The 14,027-nt window shown below is 56.2% G+C and overlaps 5 protein-coding genes across 5 annotated transcripts; 2 read left to right on the plus strand and 3 right to left on the minus strand.

Moving 5' to 3' along the window:
* Positions 1-2: 2 nt before the first annotated feature.
* Positions 3-3,642, minus strand: L969DRAFT_95506 (uncharacterized protein; the record flags this gene model as incomplete). Its single annotated transcript, XM_014711512.1, has 6 exons — positions 3-232; positions 291-1,593; positions 1,647-1,934; positions 1,991-2,705; positions 2,765-3,555; positions 3,613-3,642. 6 exons carry the CDS (start codon positions 3,640-3,642, stop codon positions 3-5), a joined length of 3,357 nt encoding a protein of 1,118 aa, XP_014566998.1.
* Positions 3,643-3,751: 109 nt separating this feature from the next.
* On the plus strand, positions 3,752-4,642 carry L969DRAFT_88865 (uncharacterized protein; the record flags this gene model as incomplete). The annotated part of the gene is made up of 4 exons (XM_014711513.1): positions 3,752-3,761; positions 3,819-3,878; positions 3,931-4,012; positions 4,072-4,642. The coding sequence occupies 4 exons, from the start codon at positions 3,752-3,754 to the stop codon at positions 4,562-4,564; spliced, it is 645 nt and encodes a 214-aa protein (XP_014566999.1). The 3' UTR covers positions 4,565-4,642.
* Positions 4,643-5,377: 735 nt separating this feature from the next.
* L969DRAFT_88867 (uncharacterized protein) lies at positions 5,378-7,766 on the plus strand. Its single transcript, XM_014711514.1, has 11 exons — positions 5,378-5,494; positions 5,555-5,594; positions 5,707-5,855; positions 5,910-6,188; positions 6,241-6,347; positions 6,404-6,490; positions 6,549-6,812; positions 6,864-7,183; positions 7,241-7,352; positions 7,403-7,607; positions 7,661-7,766. The coding sequence occupies exons 1-11, from the start codon at positions 5,492-5,494 to the stop codon at positions 7,748-7,750; spliced, it is 1,656 nt and encodes a 551-aa protein (XP_014567000.1). The 5' UTR covers positions 5,378-5,491; the 3' UTR covers positions 7,751-7,766.
* A 99-nt stretch (positions 7,767-7,865) lies between these two features.
* On the minus strand, positions 7,866-11,395 carry L969DRAFT_51051 (uncharacterized protein; the record flags this gene model as incomplete). Its single annotated transcript, XM_014711515.1, has 4 exons — positions 7,866-8,544; positions 8,590-9,564; positions 9,613-11,315; positions 11,372-11,395. 4 exons carry the CDS (start codon positions 11,393-11,395, stop codon positions 7,866-7,868), a joined length of 3,381 nt encoding a protein of 1,126 aa, XP_014567001.1.
* Positions 11,396-11,703: 308 nt separating this feature from the next.
* L969DRAFT_76568 (uncharacterized protein) lies at positions 11,704-13,726 on the minus strand (the record flags this gene model as incomplete). The annotated part of the gene is made up of 8 exons (XM_014711516.1): positions 13,694-13,726; positions 13,267-13,378; positions 13,088-13,205; positions 12,854-13,028; positions 12,700-12,796; positions 12,275-12,541; positions 12,021-12,195; positions 11,704-11,952 (listed from the first exon to the last, which is right to left on the minus strand). Exons 1-8 carry the CDS (start codon positions 13,701-13,703, stop codon positions 11,704-11,706), a joined length of 1,203 nt encoding a protein of 400 aa, XP_014567002.1. The 5' UTR covers positions 13,704-13,726.
* Between the last annotated feature and the right edge of the window lie 301 nt (positions 13,727-14,027).

Genomic DNA, 14,027 nt, shown 5'->3' on the forward strand with positions numbered 1-14,027 from the left:
ATCTATGTCGTAGCGTGGCCGAGCGCTCGAGCGTCGCGTTTGGCTTGCAGGAATGCGTCGATGCGGCTCTTGAGGTCCACAGCCGGTACGCATTCTTCAATCGTCAAAGGTTGCCGAGTGAACGGGTCTGTCGCTTCCGAGAGCAGATGCTGGGAGATGCTCGTGCGATCGAGGATGTTGTTCGATTTCGGTATCAGCACAGGATCGCGCATGATCGTATAGGTCAGCGGATCTGTGCGGCGTGGCCACAGCGTTGAGCAAATCGCGCAGTGAAGAGTCAGGACACCTACCCATGAACTCCTCAGGCACATCCTCGCCTGCTTCATCATCTCTATCATCGGCAGCAATCTGTTCGACTTGATCGACGAATTTGCGCAATTCGTCCATCTCTTGTTCCGTTTTGAGCGCAGCGCGGACGGCAATGCCCGCTGCGCGATAGTAGAGCTCCCTGCTATAGCTGCGCCCATCCCTCGCTACGGCAGTAGCAAACTCGACACGTCTGCTGAGATTCATGATGACTTGTAGAATGTCGGCGAGTAGCTCCCTCGGCCTGAACTTGATCTTGTCGGCGTTGGCAATCTTGAGATCCTTGCACCTTGGCCCTGCGAGGACGTCGAGGTTGTTGTCCAGCATTGCAGCGAGACGATCGACGATCTCGCCCCGAACAAAAGGCGCCGTCGTCTCTTCGGTGAAGACGCGGAGCAGACCTACAGATTCGTAGACCAGCTGTAGATAGCTTTGTGCTTGCCCTTCGTAATCGGCTTTCTCCTTAGATTTTGCCTTGCGCTCCTCCTCAGTGAGCGCTGACCAAGCAGCAGAGTCAGCCATGAGCTTATCCAGTTCCTTGATCAGGCTGAATTTGCCAAGAGATTCGTCGAGCAAAAATGTTGTATCGTTCAATAAGAGGTTGCAGAAGCGCACAAACCGCTTCGTATCACCGGCTTCCCTCTTGAGTGCTTCGCGGTGTTCGGCATTGTGCCAGACGACTCTGAAGATAAGGGAAATATAGAACCGCGTGTTGAATTTGTCGTAGAACTGCGTATGGGATCCAGTCGATTCGATTTCGACGTAGGTATGAATGAGAGCGCCCATGAGGTTGCTGAGCGCTAGAGGATGCGTATTGATGATCGGTCCCAGGACGCCATCATGCCCATCGCGACGAGTCTGCCGACGGGTATTGTAGAACAAGATCTCGACGAACTTTGACTTGAGGAAAGGGTTCTTCACGTAAGGGGTCGACAAGACCACAATGATGAACGTCACTAGATCATCGAGACGGAGCTGAGACATCACGTCTGGGCGGTATCGGGAGACATAAGTGAAGAACTCGGTCACGTCGTCAACGAGGTATTCTGGCAGCATCTTGAAGCTGATGGGAGGCTCGGTAGGCAAAGGCAGTGTGATCGCCGTCTGAGGGTGCTTGTGCTGTGGATCCATCGCGCGTACGAGCCAGACTGTCATAAAGTTGCAGAAGGTCGCTTGCGAATTGAGGAATGCAGGGCTGTGTAGTTGGCACTGAGACGCAGAGATGCCGCGCATTTGATGCCGTAGCTTCTCTATGGCTGCTTGATAGCGAGCATACAGAGGCGCATTCTGGCTCCAAGGGATCAGCGCCGGCAAGGGACTAGGCAGCCGTGCGCGCTTACACTTCTGTGCGATTCTGCTGCTTCTCGCAATTCAGCCAGATGATCCTTGAATCGACCATAGTCCTTGATGCTGCGCTTGTGCTGGCTCAGTGCACTCATGAGGCCCAGGTGGAGGTACGCGGCCGAAAGGAAAAAGATGTCTGAGATGAAGTTGGCGCCTGGTGCCGGCTGCCCGTCTGCGAGCGCATAATAGTCGTCTGCCTCTTGTTGGGTTGCGTTGATCTTGGTCTCCTCGCGGATGTCCAATCTACGGCATTTGAGGTAGTATTCAATGTCAATCTTGTCCATCTGTGGAGTACCTCGCGCGATCAGTACATTTCGCTTGCCGAGCGAGCCCAGCTCGCCTTTGAATACGAGGCATCCATGAAAGGCTCTGCAAACTGCGTGAGGACGGTCTGCAGATTGATCATGACGCCGTCGGATGCGATCCTCATCTTGTCCTGCTGTATGGCACTTCGCTTTGCATTCTGGTTGGCGATATGGGCCCAATGGTTGAGTACGTTCTCTCTTGCCTTGGGACTCGATCGAATGAGATCGTTGTAGACCGAGAATAGTTCAGACTGCACTGATGCAAGCATGCGTCGCAGTGAGCCCGACTGTCCGTCGTGTGTCTCGTTGTCCTCGAGATCGGCGGCCTCCTCATTGTTGAAGAATTCGTTTGCGACTTCTGGCGCATCGTCTGGAAAGACGCTGATCTGATCAAAAGGACCGAGCAGAGAGGTCATCTGCATAAATCGAGGCTCGGCATCTGGATCGAATTGTGGCAGGGAGGCAAAAGTGGAAGCAATCGTTTTGTTCGATGTGAGTAGTCGAAGAGCCGCGAAGCTCTGCTGCCATGCGCCAGGAGCATCCATGTTCCCGAGGCTGTAGACTTTGCGATTCTGGAACATATTCAGGGACAGCCGCCTGGCTACTGCACCGATGAGATCCTCGAGCCCGTCGTCTTCGAAGCGCTTGGCGAGTTCGCCGAGTAGCACCGTCAGCTGGCCGGGCGTAAGTCTGAGGCTCTGATGCTTATTGAGCATCAAATTGAATAGCTCTATGTCGCCCACATCCTGGCTGTGAGGGAATTTCCGAGTGTCAGCTCGTGTCCGTGGTGAGCCTTCGAGATAACAAACCCGTCAGGTTGTACGAAGATCGAGGTCTCCTGCAGATCGAGTCCGATATAGCTTATCAGAAGCTGGCGAATGCGTTCGAGGACGTGAAGGCGCTTTGAAGTCTCTGTGGGATCAAAGACTTTGCCACGGACACCATTCGCAATCTTTGCTCGTTCCTCATTCGATCGTTGCCAAGCACCGACGAGGTACTCAAACGGGCTGATCTGGCTCATTCCAGCCAGGACGGTGATCTCCTCTGGATCGTCAGACATGTCGGTGGGATCCAAGGCAAGTCGGGCAAGGATGGCGCGTTCGGCATTGCCGTTCTCTGAATCGCCGTCTGTCATCTGCTCGCTCGGAGCTACGACGTACAGCGCCGGGTCACGTTGCCGGGAGTCCTCCTCGATGAGCTCGGTCCTGAGTTGTTTGAGGTACACGATCTCCCAGTTGCTCTTCTCTGCCGTGGCGATATCGAGTGTGACGTTGAGTATGCGTGCGAGTGCAGCGGATTGCCAGCTATCAAACGGCTCAGGAAAGCTGACGGTCGTGCTTTCACTCGGCCTTTGTACGATGGCAGGCTCGCTCGTAGCCAGCTTGCTGGTTGATGCGACTGGCGCATCCGTCGGTTTCGCGGACCCCGCTGGCGTCCTGACTGAAGCTTGACTGTCGGGTCTGATGCGCTTGAGCGTGCCTGCAGGATCAGCTGGCTTGCTCGCTCCATTCTGACTGGTGGGGGAGGATGAAGGTGCTGCATCGTCTGAAGGCGCTTTTGCAGCAAGGGCGGCCAAGCGTTCGATGCGCTTCAGCCGGATCTATCGCCCACGAGCGTACCTCAGCATGTCTCCGCTGATCCTGCAAGGCCGACTGACCTTGTCTGCGTCCGACTGAGCGTCTGCCATGTCGAGCCGATGTCGTCGGTTTGCTGATGCGCGGTCGATCACGATTGACATTGTCGCCGCCGCCGCCGCCGCCGACTCGCTCGCTCGCTCAACTTTCGGCGGGCACAGCATGGACGAAGGTATTTCTTCCCCCCTTCAAGCTTGCTCAGGGCTAGCACTCATCCAGGACTCAACAGATCCGCCAGTGCGAGCCGGTCCGGGCACTCATGCACCTCTGCCCGTCGCGCTATGGATGTGTACCTCGCTCGCCGCTCACGTCTTTCAGCGCAAACTGATGACCCTGCGCAGGCCTCGTCTCACTCATCGTACTCCTCTCGCTCTTCCTCGCCCTCCGTCGGACTCAGATCCTCATCTCCTCGACCCAATACGCGTGAGTTTTGCTTGCCGTTGGCCATCAAGACACCAAGCTCAATTGCGCGACGCTGCCAGACTGAGATCGCTCGGCTTGCAGCAAGAGGGCCAGATCAGGCTGCGAGGTGATGCCGAGCTGGGCGAGTCGGTCGAGGAAGGCGCAGAAGATGAAGTACTGCCTTCTGCCGCGCTCGCTTCACAGAGGGACGAGGCGAAAAGGAACAGACATCGATTCTCAATCGCTACCGCGTTCGGCGGCCGTCGACAGGCTCATGGGCCACTATATGCTACTCAAGATGAGGGCGATCGGCCTATCATGGATTTGCCAAGCTCTGCCGTCGCTTCCAAAGCCCAGAAAGTGCTCGGCATCGAATCTGCGAGGCGACTGCCGCGAGCAACCGGCCAAGATGCTGCCGAGCTTCCTGCCGATTTTGAGCTGCCCGTACCCGATGCCGACCCCGGCTTCTCACGACGAGCACATCTGAGCGGACTCGGCGCAGGCGTCAGGTCGGTCAGCAACTCGAGCACGTCTAGCCTGACAGACCGACCGTCGCCGTTCATGCGGCTGTAGAGTTCATGCCCAGGTGTCTTGTTGTATCATGCACGCATACGATCCGGTGAGAGAGCCATGCTTGCATGCTCATACAACGAAAAGGGCGGCCGAATGAAGACCACTACTTCAGCTCTGTGCGACAGGTAGAGTCAGCATTGTCTGGCCAGTGTTTGCTGCTGGTGCTCACTCTTCTTGGGTCGGAGCTGAGTAGAGTGTCCACACTGAGATTAGACCCTAGTCAGTGTCGTTCGGCTTGTGGGTGGGACCGAGGCTCACAGATCGCTTGCGGCACTGGGTCGCGCGCACAGAGAGACGAGCGTAGCACTTTCGGCAGATCATCTTTTCAACGTTGGTCTTGGAGGCCAACGCCTTGAGCGAGGGCTCGATGATACCACCTCGGAGACTGTGCCAGCCACGCTACATGAGCCCGCTTGCGTGACGCCAATGAGCGAGATGACCGACCGAAGTACGAGATGAAGGGTGGACTCCTTCTGGATGTTGTAGTCTGACAGAGTACGGCCATCTTCGAGTTGCTTGCCAGCGAAGATCAGTCGCTGTTGATCAGGCGGGATACCCTCCTTGTCCTGGATCTTGGCCTTGACATTGTCGATCGTGTCCGAGGACTCGACCTCGAGCGTGATCGTCTTGCCTGTCAGAGAAGACGTTAGTCCCATGTTGCCGACCCGTCGCATCGACAGAGCGCACCCGTCAGGGTCTTCACGAAGATCTGCATCGTTGAGGAGACTTCTTCCTTCCTCAAGCCGGCGCCAACGGCAAAACTGTGGCCACTTTTCAAGCGCGAAACTTGAATAATTCGACTGGCGACGTGTTGGCGTCGCATGCCCGACGCACCCTGTGGTCTACCCAGGCTCCGCTACTTGTGGCCGCAGCGCTCAGAGAGCTAGACCGGCGACACGAGCACGAAGCGAGGCGCGCCCAGCCGTGATGGTGAGCTCTTTGGCAGGCATCAGCGCGTATCCAAGCTGAGCGCAACGGGTGCCTCGTCAGGTCATCCTCGCTTGCTCCATCGTCACCAAAGGCGGCAAACGTGCGTCTATCTGCCTCCCGCGTCGCGCACTTGCTGACCGACTTCCACATCATGCTCTCGTTCGCGCCAACCACCTTTCTTCCTCACTCACGCCCTGCCTTGACTGTCACAGCGCTCGTGTCGAGGCAGTTCAATCCATCGCTCTCTCGGTCTCGGATAGAATCACTCCTGCTCTCCTTTCCCAAGCTGATCCCCCCAGGCGTACAACACACGACGCTGCTCAGCTCGGACAAGAGCGTGCGCTATGTCTACATGCCATTAGTGCGTCGGCGAGCTCGAGCAAGGTCAATGCTGACCTGGCTTGGCCGATATCAGGAAGAGCTCTATATACTCCTCATCACACCTCCGCTCTCCAACATCTTGCAAGACCTCGAGACACTCCGGCTCGTCAGCAGGATCGTGAGCGAGATATGTTCGCTCAGCGGCAGAGGCTCCGTCACGGAGAGCGACGTCTCTCGCTGTGCTTTCGAGCTCCTCAGTAGCTTTGATGAGGTCGTCTCGCTCGGCTACCGCGAACGTGTGGGCATGCAAGAAGTCAGAGCGGCAATGGAGATGGAATCTCACGAAGAGCGCCTGCAAGAGATGATTGCTAGGGTACGCGCCATCACCTGCTCCTCGTCGCGGCTGCTCATACACGAGACTGCAGAACAAGGAGCAAGAGGCCAAGGAAGAGCTCAAAAGACGCGCAAAGCAGCTCGAAATGCAAAGACGCGAGATGGCCAAACGCGGTCAGACGCCCTATGGCGCCCAAGGGTAGGCTCGCTCCCTTTGCTGTCCTGAGCACAGTGATGACGATGTCTGATGATCAGCATGTCAAATGGCTCCGGTGGGGGCTACGACCGAGCTTATATCCCACCAACGCTTCCGCCTGTACAGCGACAAGATTACTCTTCTTCGCAAGTTTGCCGCATTTGCTCCCATGTATTCGTACTGATTACGCGGCACGACGGTCAGACCGGTCCCTTCTGCCCAACGTCCCGTCAAGAACAAAGGGATGCAGCTCGGCGCCTCAAGCAAGATGGGCGCCCGTAAGAATGCCGATCTCATTGATGCCCTTGGAGGCGAGGTAGCAGAGGCACCTTCTCCCGTCTCTGCCTCGGCTGCATATGGCCAGCCTTCTCCTCAATCTGCAGTCAGCGCGGCGCCCGCGCATGCCATCCCAGCGCCTGCTCCGCCTGCCAAGGCGGACAACCCTTTCGCGCCAGACACTATAGAGACGTGAGCCTTGACGCAGAAAGGACGTAGACTCTTGCTGATGACAATGATAAGGATACATCTGGCCATCAAAGAGAAGGTCACCATGGAGGTCAATAGAGATGGCGGCTTGAACTCCTTCGAGCTCAAGGGAGATCTCGACTTGCGCATCACTGATCCCGAGCATGCTCGCATCGCCGTAGGACTTGGCTATCTTGAAGGCTTTGGCAGTGACTTGCAATTCCGCACGCACCCCAACGTTGATAAGAAAGCGTGGAGTGACTCGAAGAAGCTCGCCTTGCGCGATGCAAAGAAAAGCTTCCCTGTCGGGCAGGGTCTGGGCGTGCTCAGGTGGCGAATGACGACCAAAGACGAAAGTATCGTGCCACTCACCGGTCAGTGCGAGCTTCATCCGTCTGCGAGTGGGTTGGCTGATGAGACCGGACCATCAGTGAATTGCTGGCCATCGCCGACCGATCATGGCTCACTGGATGTGACGATCGAATACGAGCTGCAAAATACAGAGATGGCCTTGCACAATGTCATTATCTCGATACCCTTGCCGTGAGCACATCCAAGTAGCATGCCGACCTCTGCTAATCCTCGCCGAGCAGTGCTGGCGCGTACCCAACCGTGACCTCGGACGATGCAACGTATGCGGTTAACCCCACAAATCATACGCTCGACTGGGAGCTTGCACTCGTCGACCAGGATAATAGCTCGGGCGCTTTCGAATTCAGTCTACCGAGCGATGACGCTGACAGCCTGTTCCCGATCGACGTCGACTTTATCGCAGAAAAGGGCTTATGTGGCGTAGAGGTGCGTTTTGGTCTGGATCCGTTCTTGCAAGACCTGAATTGTGTGATGTACAGGTCTTGTCAGTCACACAAGCCAGCACGGGCGAGCCAATGGTGCACTCCACAGAATCTCTGCTCAGTACAGAGGGCTACTCTGTGGTATGACACCTGTATTTACGATGTGCATGATGACTATGACCCTTACTGAGAGGAAGCGTCTGTCGAATAATGAATGCAAGGTGCGAACATACAACAGTGCAAGTAGTACTGGATTACACAGTCACTTAATGTCCGCATTGCGTGCCGCTTTGAGGACGGCAGTCAAGCTGTCAAGATACGGCGGTAATAGCTTACTGGTCTCGAACAAGGGCGGCGGCGGAGGCAAGCTAGCGGTAGGATGAGCTGCATACGTATCATCATCGCTGTCGTCTTCGCCAGGTGGAAGGACACGACGCTTAGCAGGCGATGGTCCACCGCTACCACCGCGCGACGAGCCGCCACTACTCGACCCAGAAGAACGCGTCTTTATCTTACCGCCTGGATTGTTGAGCAGATCACTATGAGCGAACCAAGCCCAATCGACCTGATACTCGTCTCGCGTGCTCTTGCGTCCTACACGAGCAGAGTAGGCCGCAACATCACGGTCTTCCGAGACCAGCGTCGAATAGAGATCCGCCGCATTCAGTTTGATGCCTTCGTATGCCTCTAGCAGGTCGCAGCGCAGCATGATGTCGGCTTCGCATTTCTTCTGCTTCGTGTATAACGCAACACTCTGCACTTCGGCCAAGATTTTGGCCTGCCCGCGGCTGCTGACGCCTTCGAGCAGGCCATCGACGTCGACGCCATATCGCCGTTGCCCTTTGCCGCCAGATCCACCCGGTGACTCCGGTATGCCATTCTTGATGAAATTCAGCCCGCCTCGCGACCATGCAATAATGGGTTTGGTGAGATCGCCACCACTGCTTGATGGTCAATATGAGTTTCAGTGAAGCAGTAGAACGTACTTGTGATGCAGCTCATGTAAGAAGAAGTAGAGTGATTGCTCGTGACGTTGGGCGAGCTTGATGAAGGCGGCTATGCTGGGCTTCTTGCTTTGCATCGCGGTCGCTAGCAAGTCTGTGATGAAAGCTTGCAAGTCACCCAGCCGGTCAGCAAGATTGGCGGCTTGCGCGATCTTGTAGATAGCGCCATAGAAGACAGAAATGCTGCTCTTGAGCATAGTGGCCGTGTTGGACTCCATGACGATGTCGACAACCTTCTGACGGTCTCTTCTGGTCGAGTACGCTCGCAATAGCTTCTTGAGCTCCTTGTACTTATTTGCCAGAGCTTCCTCATCCGTGCGAGAAGCGCGCAGCTCTGTGCTGACGTCCGCGCTTGTCCAGCGCATGTAGGCAAAGGCGTCACGCCAAGCCTTGACCTGGTGGAGTTTCGCGTCGTCTAGGTTGTTGTTCTTCAGGATGATGTAAACGATGTCCTGCCCTGTTTCTTGACTGATCTTGCGACTCTCCTCGCGTAACTCGTCTGTCTGGTTGACATAGTCGCGGAGGATGTTACTGATCTGATCTTGACCGATGCGGCGGCGAAGCTGCTCGATGTCTTTGGTGCGAGTCTTGATGTCAGAGTTGCAGACGATGCTAAAGATGCGCTGGAACAAGCTGGTCTGTCCAAAAGGCTGCCCAAGAATGAAGTTGACGAGCGCCTTGATCATTAGCGTCGGGTTGGCGATACGCAAGAAGCCCTTGATGAGTGCATATGGAATGAGATCGTGAAAGCTCTTGAGCAGGTGGCAAAGTTCCGCGGCGTTGGGTGATGACACGAATAGGTAATGCAGCAAGTAAGCCGCCCAGATGCGGACGAATTCTTCGGTCTCGCGATAGACGGGCGGAAGCTGTGTGATCTTGCTATGCTTGTAGAGCAAATCAAAGGACCGTTGAAGCTCGTTGGCGCTGATGAGAGCATCGCGGTACATATTGTATGTTCTGTGCGCATATAAGATTTGCGTCGCAACTAAAATGACGAAGACTCACGTTCTTAGCTTGCGCGCGCGCTTGCCGTAGCTGAGCCAGAGATCTCTCTGCTCAGTCAGCCTGCGATCATCGCGATCGCTGTTGGTGATGTATTCACGCCGCCTTCTTTCAGAGACGTCCATAGGCTTGTCGAGCAGGAATTGCTCTAGTCTTGTGCGTGCTTTCTGTAGTCGAGGCGATTTCTTGACCGAGGGCGAAGGATTGGAGAGCGCAATGACTGCTGTACGAATGTAGCGCTGTAGCGTGAGTCGATCGGGAGCGTCTCTGAACGAGCGACCCATCGGCAGTACGGGGATGTTCAGTCGGTCGTCATCGTTGAGCATCTCGAGATCGCGCGAGAACGTCTTGAACTCAGCCCAAGTCCGTGAGACGAAGAAAAGTGGCGTGCCAGGCGTGACGGTGAGACGTGTAGACAGTACGAAAGCCTGCTTCGCCCCATAACCGTCTTTACTCTCGGGAATGGCGACCCAGGCATTGTACCCAAACCCGGGCTCTTTCTCTCGAGATCCATAGAGGGTGAGGACCATCTCATCCATCGTGCCTGGGAACAGCAGATCGACCTTGCGCATGAGTGTCGTGTCCGGGCGAGCAGGCGCGACGTCGCCGAGAGCGGTGACGCAAGTACTAAAGTAGGTACCTAGGATGCGCGTCAAGCCGAAGCTGAGTATGCGTCGCTTGGTGAGCTCTGAACGCTCGCTGGTCGTCGAAAAGGTCTTTTCGGCGAAGCCATCGAAGAAGGGCTGTATCTGGCCGTACCAGTATGATGCCTTTGCCTCTCGGAGCGCGGGAAAGTGATAGAGGAAGCGCCAGAAGAGGTAGCGCAATATAGGCGGATCCAATGGCACATCCCAATTCTGTAAATCTACGTCGTCCTTCTTCGCACCGCCGCCGAAGCCGAGGAGCCCTTTCTTTGCCGACTTGGGTTTGGAAAGGGGACCGGTCGCGTGATCTGCAAATGGCGCGCCATAGAGCGCAAGCTCGCCGACTTGTGAGAGCGCAGAGAACTCGCGCTGCATCTGCAGATCACAGAGGGCCTTGGCGAGATAGTGTCTCTCCACCCGAGTGAGCGAAGTGACGGATGATCGTTGATCGGCCTGCTTGTCGACTTTGATATCGCGCGTGAAGAATCCACTGGCCCGACTCTTGCTACTCTTCGTGCTCGTCACTGCAAGCGAGCGTTCGCTGAGGGCCTCGGTCTCAACAGCACTTGACCGGTCAGACGAATCGTCATCGCTATCGTCGTCATGCTTGCCGTTCGGGACGACGGGTGCAATGGCGGGCGCAAGCTTGGTCTTGTTCGTCTTGCCCTTGTTGGCTTTGACATTCCTCTTTGCAGCCTTTCGCTCTCGAGGCGCATCAATACGGTCCTCCTTGCGGGCAGACCTGACCGCTTTCTTTCCTGATTTGGGCGTCGATACGACTGGTTCTGGCTCTGGTGAGGGTGACCTGGGCTCGCTTGGACCGGCCTCATCGTCACTTGGACCTTCGCTGGGGGTATCATAGACAGCCGCAGGAGCCTTTGTCTTTGACTTGGCGGGAGACTTCTTAGGTGAAACGCCATTCAGCTTGCGAGCAGTTGGCTTCTTCTTTGGGCTGCTCTTGCTGACGGGTCTTTCCTCTTCGCTGCTGAAGGAAGACGATGTATCTCCGTCGTCATTGTAGCTGTCGCTGCGCAATATGACTGCGTAGTTGATGCTGCCATCCTGTCACTCGCCACTTTCAGTCTGCGACTCGTGCAAGCTGGCTTCTCGTCACTCACAGGGAATCTGGCCGGTGCAGGCATGTTCGGTGTACCGTGCGTGTCACTGCTTCGCCCTCGACGATCTCTGTGAGCACACGCAATGATGAGAGTGAGCGGTTCCACGGCACATCTTCGTTCTTAAGAAAGAGCCAAAGCTCGATCAGGAAAGGTGGCGTCGAGGTCACTCGTGATCAGCGAAGATCACGCCAGGCTGACATCGGCAATTCAGTTCAGGAAAGACGACACTCATTGAGGAACGATCTGCATTGTGAAAACTCTGTGGGCTATCACACCAGAGAGCATGACGCACCTTGTGCGAAGTGGCGCGAGAGCAGTGAGCGTGAGCAGGTTCATTGATCAGTGCAGCGCAGCGCGGCGAGGCGGGGACAGACTAGACTGTACGCGATGGACGACTCGCTCGAGTTTGCAAAGCCGTTCACGCATTGCCGCGACGAGCAGAAGTTGCTAAGCAGATTGCGGTCCATCGTACCTGAGTTGAGGCTCGAGGCGAATCCAACGAGATGCAGCAAAAAGGTGCGCGACGAATCAGTGGGCCGCTTCGGGCTGATCAACAGCAGCGCATTTTCGGACCGAACTAGCTTAGCGGACGAATGCGGTGGTCAGAAAATGACGACGACGATGTGGGCTCCCTTCATTGTGCAATGACGAGAGTCGTTGGGATAGCAGTAAAAACGGGACGCGCGCGGTAGCGTGGTAGAGAAGTAAAGTAGTAGTAGTAGTCACATAGATTGATCTCCGAGTCTTTTTCATTTCTCGCTCTGATCTGCTCGATACTGCGCTGCTCGCTCTTGTTGTAAACCTGGCCAGTCACCTCGATAGTGCTTCTTCATTCTTTTGTGATCGCAGTTTAAGTTGCCATCTGAGCAAAGCGCCGTCTGAGCATGTCTGACGGGGCAAGACTGGGTATCACATACTTTCGCATCGACGATGCGCCTAGTAGCGAGGAGCAGCACGCTCATCGTAGCGGCGGCGGTCGTCATAGGGCGCTGGTGCGCGGCGGTCGTCGCGACGATCATAGCGGTCATCGCGCATGGGTGCAGCGTACGAGCGCGCATCATCGCGGTAGCCACGACGGTCATCGTAGCCACGACGGTCGTCGTAGCCTCGGCGGTCATCGTAGCCGCGTCGGTCATCGTACCTTGCGGGAGGAGGAGCGCCATTAATATCCTATCGAGCAAAAACGCAACGTGGAAGGATCGATGGAGCGAGCAAGAGTGACGAAGAAGAAGAAGAGGGTCAGATAAGGAAGAGGGACCGTTTCGACACAGTGGGGTGAAAGGAGGAGAAAAGCACATTGTAAGCGATGGTGTCCAAACGCAACTTACCGGTCATGATAGCCACCACCACCGTAGTAGGGGTCGCCGTAACCGCCTTGGACGCTTACATCACGCTTGGGAGGTCCATGATAGGCGCCAGGCGTGGCTGGTCAGCGTATGCTTCAGCATCCAGCTTGTCAAAAGCCCAATCAAGAGGACTGACGGGTACGTGCACGGCCACGACGGGCGAGTGCAACGGAGATCATGCGGCCGTGGAGCTCGGTGGCGTTCATGCCGTCGATGGCAGCAGCAGCCTCGTCGGCAGACTCCATGGTGACGAAAGCAAAGCCACGGGATTCCTTGGTGTGCGGATCACGCATGATGGCCGACTTCTGAACCTGAGCGAGCGCGTGAACGGTCAGGTCGACGATCGGAGCGTGTGAGGCTATCGACGCACTCTGCCGAACTTGGCGAAGCAATCCTCAAGGTCACGGTCCTCTGTGCGATTGCTGAGGCCAGAGACGTGAAGGTTGTTGCCTGGATTCTCGCCGCCACCAGCCTGGGCGGGCATGGGACTGACCGTTGTGTAGGATGTGAGACTTGTCCGCGAACAAGAGCTCGTGTGGAGAGACTGACCGATAGGCAGCCCGAGCGGGCGAGCGAGAGCGGTCTCGGCGAGGCGAGGGTGTTCTTCCACCTGTGTAGGCATTGTCATGACCTGCTCCAGGACCGCCATTCTGTCCGTATTCTGTGATGGTGGTGGATGTCGGGCGAGTAGCGAGACAAGATAGAGGCCAAGCCAAGAATATCGAGGCGAGGGTCACGATGGCGTCAGATCGATCGGAGGAGCGGACAGGGAGCAAAGGGAGCACATGCGAACGCGGGAGTCCCAGTCAGTCTCACTGCTCGCTACGTCCCACCTCGCTGGACGGGCACGGCTGAAGCGGAAAAAGAGGGGAAAGGAAAAAGAGGCAGGCGAAGGCGAAGTGTGGCTACTTCGACTGCGTCAAGCTCGACAGTTGTGCCGGATGGAGACGAAGAGACCGAAAGCGTGATGACCTACCGTCTGACATGATGCTTCGTCTAACTTCTTCGTGAGTGCAGCGAGAACCTCGTCGGCGTTGGAACAGGCATTGCCTGGCCGCTTGAGGGTGTTCACACTTTTGATCGAGACTGTCTCGCGCGCATAAAGCTCGTTTGCTGGCGGGGAAGCCGATGAGCGACCGGCCGCGTTAGCGAATCGTCCACGTCCACATTGCCGCTCTGCGATCCGTCGATCTCGATACTGTGTGATTGGCCGGGCACAGTCAGTACAGGGTTGTCACACCGTCGAGGGTCTGTGCAAAGAGTCCAGATTGGTCGTGATCGCAGCAGCAAACGCTTCCGATCTACGTCTG

The sequence above is a fragment of the Mixia osmundae genome (assembly GCF_000708205.1).
Source record: "Mixia osmundae IAM 14324 unplaced genomic scaffold scaffold_7, whole genome shotgun sequence".
Lineage (NCBI taxonomy): Eukaryota > Fungi > Basidiomycota > Mixiomycetes > Mixiales > Mixiaceae > Mixia > Mixia osmundae.

What these genes read in the sequence shown, in the direction of transcription:
- L969DRAFT_88867 (XM_014711514.1), top strand. An exon ending in AAGTATCGTGCCACTCACCG is followed by an intron (nt 7,184 to 7,240) that starts GTCAGTGCGAGC and finishes CCGGACCATCAG; the next exon opens with TGAATTGCTGGCCATCGCCG. An exon ending in ATTATCTCGATACCCTTGCC is followed by an intron (nt 7,353 to 7,402) that starts GTGAGCACATCC and finishes CTCGCCGAGCAG; the next exon opens with TGCTGGCGCGTACCCAACCG.